General features: G+C 44.4%; 1 protein-coding gene across 1 annotated transcript; it reads left to right on the plus strand.

The window, feature by feature from the left end:
• Positions 1–1,003: 1,003 nt before the first annotated feature.
• On the plus strand, positions 1,004–10,011 carry Mrps23 (mitochondrial ribosomal protein S23). The gene is made up of 5 exons (XM_005394047.2): positions 1,004–1,111; positions 1,614–1,784; positions 8,771–8,848; positions 9,049–9,175; positions 9,651–10,011. The coding sequence occupies exons 1-5, from the start codon at positions 1,068–1,070 to the stop codon at positions 9,780–9,782; spliced, it is 552 nt and encodes a 183-aa protein (XP_005394104.1). The 5' UTR covers positions 1,004–1,067; the 3' UTR covers positions 9,783–10,011.
• The last annotated feature ends 447 nt before the right edge of the window (positions 10,012–10,458 follow it).

Consider the following 10,458-nt stretch of genomic DNA (forward strand, 5'->3'; position numbering starts at 1 on the left):
GTTCAAAAGGAAGTCTCGTTGAGCTTCTTGGGAGGCGTGAGGGGAGCCCCAAGACACGTGGGGGCCGAGGGACTGGAGTTGGTGGTTTTCGGGGCTCCGGTGTGCTCCGCACCAGGTCCTGGCAGCGCTCCACAAAGCTGTCACCCCCACGGCGCCGAGCCTCCACCCGTAGCGCACCCCCTTTTAGAGACAAGGTCTCATTATGTACTTCTGGATGTCCTTGAACTCACTATACAGCCCAAGCTGGCCTCGAACTCATGGTGATCCTCCTGCCTCAGCTTCCTGAGTGCTGGGATTACAGGTGTGCACCACCACTCCCGGTTCAGCCCTTTATGTTTAACAGCAAGAGTTGCTTTCTTCGGATTTTGTAATATTCTTTTCGCAACCTGAGTATTCCGGACACTTTCACTTTTCGAGGTCCAAAGAGCGTCGAGCCAGAGGCTCCTCTAGCGGAGGAAACCCAGGCGCAGGCTGCATCCCTGTGACCGGACGCTGGGGACACTCCAGGGATCAAGGGCTCCGGTGGAAAGCGCTGTACAGCCTGGAGTCCAGTGTGATTTGGGAAAGTGCCCTTGGGGCCTCGGTTTCCTTCTGCGTAGCCTGTGACTCTGACCAAGATTAGGCTGAGTCCATCTCTAGAGCTGGTGACCTCAAATCTCTGCTTCTATTATCTCATCAATAGGCCGTGCCTCACCCCAATTCATGCCGCCCCCTTTACCTACGCGGGGCCCGACTTTCTGGAAAGGAGTTTGCTTCATAAAGACAGAATGAGTAAAGCAAACACCGTACTTAATCCTTTCCCTAGATAGGTCACTTACTACTTCTGCTTGGCTTTGGCTTCCTCCCTCCTTTTTGGCTCGGTTATCAAGCGCTCGGGTCTGAATCTGGCAAGAAGCCACGGAGCGCGTCTGTTCGGCCGATGATTTGCTTCTGCCTGGCCCAGCATTCCGGATGGAGCTGTCGTTCAAACGCGGGATCCTTGGCTCGGCCAGCAACTTATGCTCCCTTTACCTGCCGGCACTTCCGGTTCCGGTTCCGGCTAGTTGTCTTGTGTCCCACGCGCGGCCATGGCTGGAAGCCGGCTGGAAACCGTGGGGAGCATTTTCTCGCGGTGTGTGCTCGGAGCTGGGAATGGGCTGAGAATGCCTCCCCCGGGCAGGGGTTCTCTGGGTCGCGCTCTTCCTTGGGCGGGCTGGGTGAAGCCTTCTGCAGGTGCGAGTGCCCTAGCCGAGGGAGGCTGGCGTGCTTTACTGGCTCCAAGCAGCTGTGTTTGTCGGCGTCTCCTCAAATTATTGTCACTTTAACGATCAGACGCTCCGCCCCCAATTGGCCGTCTCCAGGAAGGGGCTGATGGCACTGAATGTAACGTCTTTGCATTTTCCGTGATGGGACGCGTGTGGGACGCGCAGCAGAAGATAGCGGAGTTTCAGCCCAAGCGAGGTTAGGCTGGCGTGGGATGTGGCGGCGTCTTTCCCGTAGGTGGGGAAACTCCCTGCCCCGTCCCCCGCGTGTTCTGCGGATTGCACAGCCTTGGATGCACCAGGCTGTGCCGGACAGATTCGGGGGCTTTGGCAAGCGGTTGTAACCCACTGACCTTGGTTCTGTTCCCTAAGGGTTCGGGACCTGCTTCGGGCTGGGGTGTTGAAGAAGAAGCCCCTCTGGTATGACGTATATGAGGCCTTCCCGCCGCTGAGGGAGCCAGTCTTCCAAAGGCCGCGCTTGCGATATGGCAAAGCCAAAGCGCCCATCCAGGACATCTTGTACCACGAAGATCGGATTAGAGCGTGAGTGTTCAGCCCCTGTAGTCGTCAGGTTGCAACAGAACTTGAGAAGGAAAGAAGGTTCAGGTAGCGGTGACTTGAAGGAGACGTTGCGCCAGGGTCTTGGCTGGTGGAGCTGGTCCTGTACAGTAAGTGGGGCAGCAGCAGCCCTCCCTATGGTGCCAGGAAACAGAAGCCCTGAGAAGTGGAATGAGGAGCCCAGCAGCTGACACATCGTTGCAGGTGTGTTTTGCACATCTGCTTAGGGCCAGGCACTACGCTATTAGCAATCCTTTATCAACATGGGAGACTCAGGGAGGTTAACTACCTTTGGTTAGGTGGGAGGGTGGCAGGTGGGAATCACATCTCTGATTTGAGACTTGTGTTGGTCGTTGTGTCTGCTTCTCCAGGAGTACAGGTAGGAGGAACAGGGTCTGTGGCCTAGTAGTTGGGATCTTTGAAGGCACTCAGACAGAAGGACCTTTCAGAAGTCCAAGGAATTTGAAATCATCATCAGTAGAACTTTTTTTGTTTTTGTTTTTTGGTTTTTTTTTGAGACATAGTCTCCCTGTGTAGCACACGGGCCTTGAACTATGTAGACCAGGCTGATCTTGAACTTCTACGATCCTCCTGCTTCAGCATCCTGAGTGCTGGGATTACAAGCATGTACCACCAGGTCTGGCCTCACTGGAAATTTTAGAGATAGTGCTTGCATGCTTTACCTCTTTAGCATCTACTTCCTCTTTTATTATAAAAGTAATACACACTTATTGTATAAAATTTAGAAACAAAACAAAGAAGGCATAAGTCACCTGTAATCTCACCGTCTAAAGACAGTTTGAAGGTAGCCCTGTGACTTAGAACCTCATGCAAATTATCGTTATTAAGCATTGGTTTTCATACGGTAAGATATAATAATAGTACCTCATAGAGTGGTACTATTCCCTAAGGAATAGTACCTCATAGAGTGGTACTATTCCCTAAGGAATAGGGAAAGATGAAATAAGAAAATGCATACAGTTTTTAGTTCAGGGGCTTTGACAAAGTAAACTTTCAATAAATATTAACCTCTAATCCCAGCTATTCAGGAGGCTGAGGCAGGAGGATCACAAGTTTAAGACTAAGTAAGAGCCTGTCTCAAAAAAAAAAAAAAAAGGCTAGAAATGTAGTTTTGTGATAGTGACCCCGGATTAGATCTCCAATACCACACACACACTCAAAGGTTAGCTATTGTTACTATTAACATTTGGGTCTATTTCCTTCTTTCTATGTGTATATGTTGACATATATATATATATATATATATATATATATATATGAAATCAGTACTATATGATACAAGTAATTTGTGGCCTACTTAACAGTGTAAGCATTTTAGCATGTTGTTGTATATTTAAAAATATATTAGCCTGTTGTGGGTGTTCTGTAATTTAATCATTGTCTGTGTATTGGACATTAATGGTGTTTATATACTATTAGCCAAAACAAATAGCAGTATTTTTGAACATATATTTTCTCTGTAACACTAGTTATTTCCTTAAGGGGGAGTTTTTTGTTTGTTTGTTTGGGGTTTTTTTTGTTCTTTTCTGGTACTGGGAATCGAACTCACGACCTTGTGCTTGCCAGGCAGGCGCTGTGCCGCTGAGTTAAATCCCCAACCCCAAGAGGGATTTTTGTTGCTAGAATTGACTAGTCAGATGTTGTGAACTCTTACCTAATTTGTTTAAAAAAGCTACTTTATACTCTGATTAGCAGTATTTGAGAGTTCTTTATCCTTGTCAGCATTGATAATTATTTAAATTTTTCCTGCTATAGTTTTAAGATAGTGTCTAGAGATTTTAATTTGTTTCTTTGATTAGTAAGAAGTTTCCCCATTTTCATGTTGATTGACCATTTTCATTTAATTTAATTTTTAAATTTTTTTAGCACCAGGAATCAAACTCAGGACCCTGTGCTTGCCAGGCAGACACTGTGCTGCTGAGTTATATCTCCGGACCTTAATTTTATTTTTGAAAATTTGTTTTTTACCTATTTTAGTAATTGCTATTTATTAATAAAAATTCTTTCTAGAAATAAAGATATCACAACATTTGTAGAATTAAAGAGGTATATTGCAAACATTTTTCATACATTATTTGCTATTGGTCAAATGAGATTGGACGCATTTGAGGTGGTATTATTTGCCATTGATACTGCTTTTTTGTTTTGTTTTGTTTTGTTTTCCAATACTGGGAATTGAACTCATGACCTTGCGCTTGCCAGGCAGGCACTGTGCTGCTGAGCTAAATCCCCAGCCCCTGGTACTGCTTTTTTAAAAATGTGAAAAAAAATGTATAGAAGTTGATTATTTCATTCTACAAATGTTTTCTGTGGTACCTTCTATGTTCCAGGCATTGTGCTGGCCATTAGGATATTGTATGTATTCAAATCTACCAATTTTTTTTTCTTTTTTTTTTTTTTTTTTTGTCTTTTTGAGACAGGGTTTCACTATGCAGTTCAGGCTGGACTTGAACTCACTTCATAGTCCAGGCTGGCCTCAAACTTGCAGTGATCCTACTGCGTCAGCCTCCCAAGTGCTGGAATTATAGGCATGCGCCACCACACCTGGCCTTTGTTATTTTATTTTATTATTTTTGGATTTTTTGAGACTGGGTCTTGCTGTAGTTCAGGCTATCTTTGAACTCACTATATGGCCCGGGCTATGGCAATTTTCCTGCCTCAGCCTCCTGAGTGCTGGGATTGCAGGTGTGCACCAGCACCTTGGCTGAACACCCACTGTTTACCAGGCACCCTTTCAGCCTCTGAGTGATAATAGGGGAGATGCTAGATGTCAGATATGCTGAGTTTGTGTTCCCCAAAGTCAAAGAATAAATTCTAAGGAACAATGGAGGTTAAAAGTAGGAAAATTTATTGGAGAAAAGGAATAGGGAATAAGAATAGGGAATAGGATAGCTCCTGAGAGACAGGAGGGGTCCCAAATGGGTTGTGTTCTACCAATATTTTGAAAATTTTTTTTAAGTTTTAAAAATTTGTATTTGTATTAGTTCATGTTTGCAGAACATAATACATTCCTCCTACGAGTTGGTGCAGGCATGTGACACATTTTAACTCTTTTTCATTCCCTTCTCTTCTTCCCTTCTACCTCCCTCCATCTCTTGGTCTCTTTCCTTTTACAAAAGATCGATCTCTCTCTCTCTCTCTCTCTCTCTCTCTCTCTCTCTCTCTCTCTCTCTGTCCTGTTACCTGTCTCTTATTTTACTCTGTTTCTTTTTTGGGTTCTCATATAGAGAAACTGTGCAATACTTAAGCTTGTATGTCTGATTTATTTCAATTTTTTTCTTTTTGGTCTTACTACTTTTCAATTTACCATGTGCAGGAAGGTCTTTTTCAGTAATTCAAATAGCTTTTACTGAGTCACTTTCAAAGTGTGAATCAGGTGTTGAAACAGGTAGAAATATTTGTTCTTAAATCTTGTTCCCTTCTTCCCTCTCCTTTTCCTTCAAACATGACTAACCTTCAGAAATGTGCTTCTAATGGTTTCCCACCAACACTGTTAGAACTAGCTCCCTGTCTGTCTGTCTGTCTGTCTGCCTGCCTATCTGTCTGTCTGTCTGTCTATCTATCTATCTATCTATCTATCTACCTATCTTATCTATTTTTTATGATGCTGAGGATTGAACTCAGGATCTTCACACTGAGCTCCATCTCTAGCCCTTTTTCTATTTTTTATTTGGACACAGTATCTCATGAAATTACTGAGTTGCCCAGGCTGGGCTGGAACTTGTGATCTTCAGTGGCCTCAGCCTCCCAGGCGCTGGGTTTGTAAGCGTGTGCCACCATGCCTGTCGCTTCTGTTATTTTCATAGTAAAGAACAGGTTAGATGTCACATTCCTAGAGGTCGTTCTCTGCTGCTTCCCAGTGTTATGTCGCCCCTTCTGTGTGAGGAGTACTTTGTTCCATTGCACCTGTCATGGTCTTAGACTATTTTTAATAGCTTTGCATACCAGACACATGTCCTTAGTCATACATTTATCAAACACTACCGTAGCCCACACACTGCCTTACTCATCCTTATCATTCCAGTGCTTCACCCAGGGCTCATCGTCTCTCAGGTGAAGAAGTTATGGATGAATGAACCATATAGCTAGTGGTGGGAGACATCAGAGAAAATTCCTTGATGGCGAAGGATGGCGGGCCAAGGTTGGGGCTGTTTGAAGAATAGCCATGAGTATTTTATTAGCGCCCTGGAGCAACTTCAAGAACACTGGATTAGAAACTCTGTCTGTGCCACATTCAGCTTCCCTACGGACACATCCTAACTAAGTGCAAATCGCTCACTGGGAGTTCACTGACAAGCCCTTTCAAATAGTCATAGTAGGGTTCTTTCCCCCGCCCCCCCCCCTCTTTTTGAGACAGGGTTTCCCTATGCAGTTCAGGCTGGCCTTGAACTTCCTTTGTAGCCCAGGCTGGTCTTGAACTCAATGGTAATTCTCCTGCCTCAGCCTCCCAAGTGCTAGGATTACAGACATGCACCACCACACTTGGCCAGTCATGTTAGTTTTTATTGCCTAGATTTTGTATTTTTTTTTTTTTATGTTAACACCAGTGCTTGTGCCTAATTGATTTGCTTTACTTGTAGTACTGGGCCTTGTATATGCTGTGCATGGGCTCTACAGCTGAGCTGCATTCCCAGCTCTGGTTGTGCCTAATGGAAATTATTCTTACACTGTTCCTGGAGGCAAGAAAATGGAGCTGACTATCTTTTAGGACTCTTGTTTTTTTTTTTTCCATAACAGTTTCTTGAGATAGCAGAACAGGTGTGTTTTGCTCTGTGTGGAAATTCAAGGTAGGACATTAGATCTCTGGACACATTAGACTTTTTCAGTGCCTTTCTGCTCAGTACCTTTGCATGTACGTAATGGTCAGGATGCTTGCATGTTTCCTTTATACCTTAGCATCATTTGTGAAGCAAAATCAAAAGACAACCCAAAAATGGAAAACATTTTTATAACGTGTATGACAAGGGACTGATTTTCTGTTTATCTGACTATAAAGTTTGCTTTGAAACTGACAAGCAAGCAAAAGACACTGTCTTGTTTTTTTGATTTTTTTTTTTTAATATTGTCACTTTATTTATTTATTTTTGTCTTTTTGAGATAGGGTCTTGTTATGCAGTTCAGGCTGGCCTTGAGCTCACTTTATAGCCCAGTCTGGTCTCGAACTTGCAACGATCCTCCTGCCTCAGCCTCCCGATTGCTGGGATTACAGGCGTGCACCACCATGCTCGGAAAAAGACACTGTCTTGTTTTGGGCTGTCACAACACATTCCATAGGCCTCAGTAAACAGAAATTTACCTCTGTAAGTAAAATAACTTTATAAAGCCTGATAGTTTTGGAGGCCATAGTCTGAGACCAGGGTGCCAGGATGGAGGGGTTCTGGCGAGAGCCCTGCTTGAGAGAGGACTGTCTTCTTGCTGCGTCCTTACACTGGGGAGAGCAGAGGGGGGAGCGGGGCCTCTCCTGGTTTCTAAGGACACTGACCCACCACGAGGAGACCACATCCCAGCCTCCCAGAGGCCCTGTCTCCAAACTCTGTCACCTTGGAGATCAGGCTTTCAACATAAGAATTTTAGGGGGCACAAACATTCAGTTTATAACAAGCACCCGCTGGAAAATGAGCAAAGAACATGGATAGTTACCAAAAAAGGAAATTGAGTGTGCTTTTAAACTTGCAGAGCTAGCCAGTCCCTTTCCTAAAAAAGGCAAATTAGAAGTACCAGTTACTGTTTCTTACTTATCCAATTGGCAAAGATCAAACAGTTGGAATATATACCTTCTTCAGGACAGAGGGAAATAGGTACTCATACATTTTTTTTTTACATTAAATTTTTGGGGTACATTTTAGATAAAGTAATGATCACATTCATCATGGAGGATTTGTACCTATACACGATATAACTTTTTTTTCCCCATTCTCCTCCCCTCCCTTCAACTCCTCCTCCCCTTTCCATTTACAAAGCTTTGTTTCCATGTCTTTCCTTCTTTCGTCTTTTTTTTTTTTTTTTTGCTTTTCTGCTCCCCCGTCCCTGTTCTCTTATTCATTTTGATCCTTATTTACACTTTCCGTTTCTGTCACGGCACTCATACCTTCATGAAAGTATAAATTGGGACAGGTGCTTTGGGAAGCATTTTTGTGACTCGGAAGGCTTATTTACAACTGCAGTACCTTGATCCAGTAACACCATTTTTGTGACTGTATTCCGTAGACTTTCTGCACAATGCGCAGACACAGATAATCCCTGTAGCAGTGGCTAAAGCAGCAGAGGACAGGAAATAGCTGTGTGCACCGATTCTCTAAGAAATAATGTTACAGAGGCAAGGTGGAAGAGGAAGGAATGGGGAGTGGCTGTTTAATGGGTATAGGACCTTCTTTGGGAGCATGAAAATGCTTGAAACGGGATGGAGTTCATAGTTACGTGACTGTGATTGTACTAAACAGATTTTTTTGGTACTGGGAATCGAACTCAGGACCTTGCCCTTGCCAGGCAGACACTTACACCACTGAGCTATATCCCTGGCCCTGTACTAAATATTATTAAAAATCCACTTTAAAAAACTTTTTTTTTTTTTTTGGAGAATCTTGCTCGTAGTTCAGACTGACCTCACTGTATCTCAGACTGGCCTTGAACTTACGATCCTCCTGTCTCAGCCACCTGAGTGCTGGGATTATAGGCGTGCACCAACAGGCCCAGCTCAAGAAGGGTTAATTTTTTGATTTGGGAATTTTACTTCAATATAAAAAAAGAAGATGTGCAGTAGGGTTGCTCATCCTTTACAGGTTAAAGACTGTGGTTGGGACTACAAAGGAGGTGCCTAAGGGCTTGAATGCTGGAGGGTTATTCCGGGTGGGTACACAGGAAACTGGTTCACGCCACTTTCTGCAAGGGGGACTGGGGAATTGGGACGCAGAAGGAAGAGGAAATGTGATTTTTGTGTTTCTATTTTGTAGGAAATTTTATTCTGCTTATGGATCTGGTCAAAAAGCTTTTGAGCTGTTCAACCCAAACTTCAAATCTGTCTGTCAACGGTAAGCCGTTTTCAAGTCCTGAGTTACCTCCCTCTCTTCCCTGCTGAGGATTTCACTATCATTTGAGAAGTTTTATTGAATTTTACTTGAGAAAAAGACGTAGCTGTAGGAATATCTCTTGAAGATGTGCTCCATAGTAGGATGTCGTCTTGTCAGCCCAGACACTGTAACGGCTGAGATGTGGCCGCTTCGAATTCCAGGTTTGTGGAGAAGTACATTGAGCTGCAGAATCTTGGAGAAACAGATGAAGAGAAGTTATTCGTGGAAACGGGAAAAGCTTTATTGGCAGAAGGTGTCATTTTAAGACGAGTAGGAGAAGCAAGGCCTGTGAGTACTTTGTTGTTAAAATTGTTCTTGTTGGGCCTGGGTGTAGCTCGGTGGTAGAGCACTTGTCCAGCCTGCGCCAGGCCCTGGGTTTGATCCCCAGCGTGCACAAGAAGTTATTACAGTTGGTATCTTTGCCTGTTTATCAGAAGTCAAAGAGCAGTGTGGTGGTCTTTCCCCAGCCTGGGCTCATGTTCTTAAATTTCAGATCATGTTCTTAAATTTCAGTTTGAGCAAGTGTACTGGAATTGTGGTAATGACTGCTACGTGGGACAAGTGAGTTGTCAGTAGGGCTCTCCAAAATACAGCTCTATAGACATTGTTATTATCCTATTCACCATTTGTCATAAAAGAATCTGACAAGATACTCGTGGTACATTGTTCCTCAGTGGTAGGCTGTGCCTGGTCACATGGCTGCAGCCAGTTAATTGAGTGAAAATGCTAACATCTGTGACACGCTTCTGTCTGGTCTTTTAAGTCACAGGAAGGTAGTCACGTGCACGGCAGACCCCAAGCTGCGCTGGACGGAAACCAGCCCAAGGAAGAAGTCAGCCAGGACCAGCATGTGAAGGCACCCGAGGAGCAGTCGCAAGGTCTCCCCGCTCCCTGAAGGACTTGTGTACCACGTGTACGGACAGCACGCTGCGCGCTGCAGGGAGCGAGCTGCTTTTAACAGTTGAACTATGTAAATGCTTCCGGATCTCCAAGGCATTGTGTTTGCCTTTTCTTAGTTCCCTCTTCTGGGTTGTCATGCAGCTCAGTATCATAGCAGTTTTGTGAACTTTTATTTTAGGACATTACTAAATAAAGGATTCTGTACTGCTCATAAAGTAAATTTACTCTGAAGTTGTAAATAACGTGACGAAACCTTTAGAAAGATTGTTTGAATGGGAATCTGAATATGCTGCTGGGCTGTTCCTGCTGGTTTATCGTGGGTTGCTTTTGTTTTGTTTTTTTGGGGTTTTGTTTGTTTGTTTTGTTTTTTGAGACAGGGTCTCACTAGGCTGGCCCAGGCTGGCCCTGAACTTGCGGCAATCCTCCTGCCTCAGCCACCTGGATGCTGGGATTACAGGTGTGTGTCACCGTGCCTGGCAGCATTTGTGCTGTGCTAGGAATCTCTTCCCTGGGGCCCTCAGACTCTTCCTTGCGCACATGGCAGGGTCTCAGGCAGTTGTGTCCTGCTGGTAATCTTTGCGCCTTTGCTATACAGTTACTGACATCACTGAGCGGCTAAGCTGACTTGTGCCTTGCAGTGAGGACCGACCATTGGTGATGGACGGAGGCTA

The sequence above is a fragment of the Chinchilla lanigera genome, unplaced genomic scaffold (genome assembly GCF_000276665.1).
Source record: "Chinchilla lanigera isolate Chin_1 unplaced genomic scaffold, ChiLan1.0 scaffold00050, whole genome shotgun sequence".
In the NCBI taxonomy this organism is placed as follows: Eukaryota; Metazoa; Chordata; class Mammalia; order Rodentia; family Chinchillidae; genus Chinchilla; species Chinchilla lanigera.

What these genes read in the sequence shown, in the direction of transcription:
- Mrps23 (XM_005394047.2), top strand. Translation starts at nt 1,068, where the DNA reads ATGGCTGGAAGCCGGCTGGAAACCGTGGGGAGCATTTTCTCGCG. An exon ending in TTCAAATCTGTCTGTCAACG is followed by an intron (nt 8,849 to 9,048) that starts GTAAGCCGTTTT and finishes TTCGAATTCCAG; the next exon opens with GTTTGTGGAGAAGTACATTG. An exon ending in GAGTAGGAGAAGCAAGGCCT is followed by an intron (nt 9,176 to 9,650) that starts GTGAGTACTTTG and finishes TGGTCTTTTAAG; the next exon opens with TCACAGGAAGGTAGTCACGT.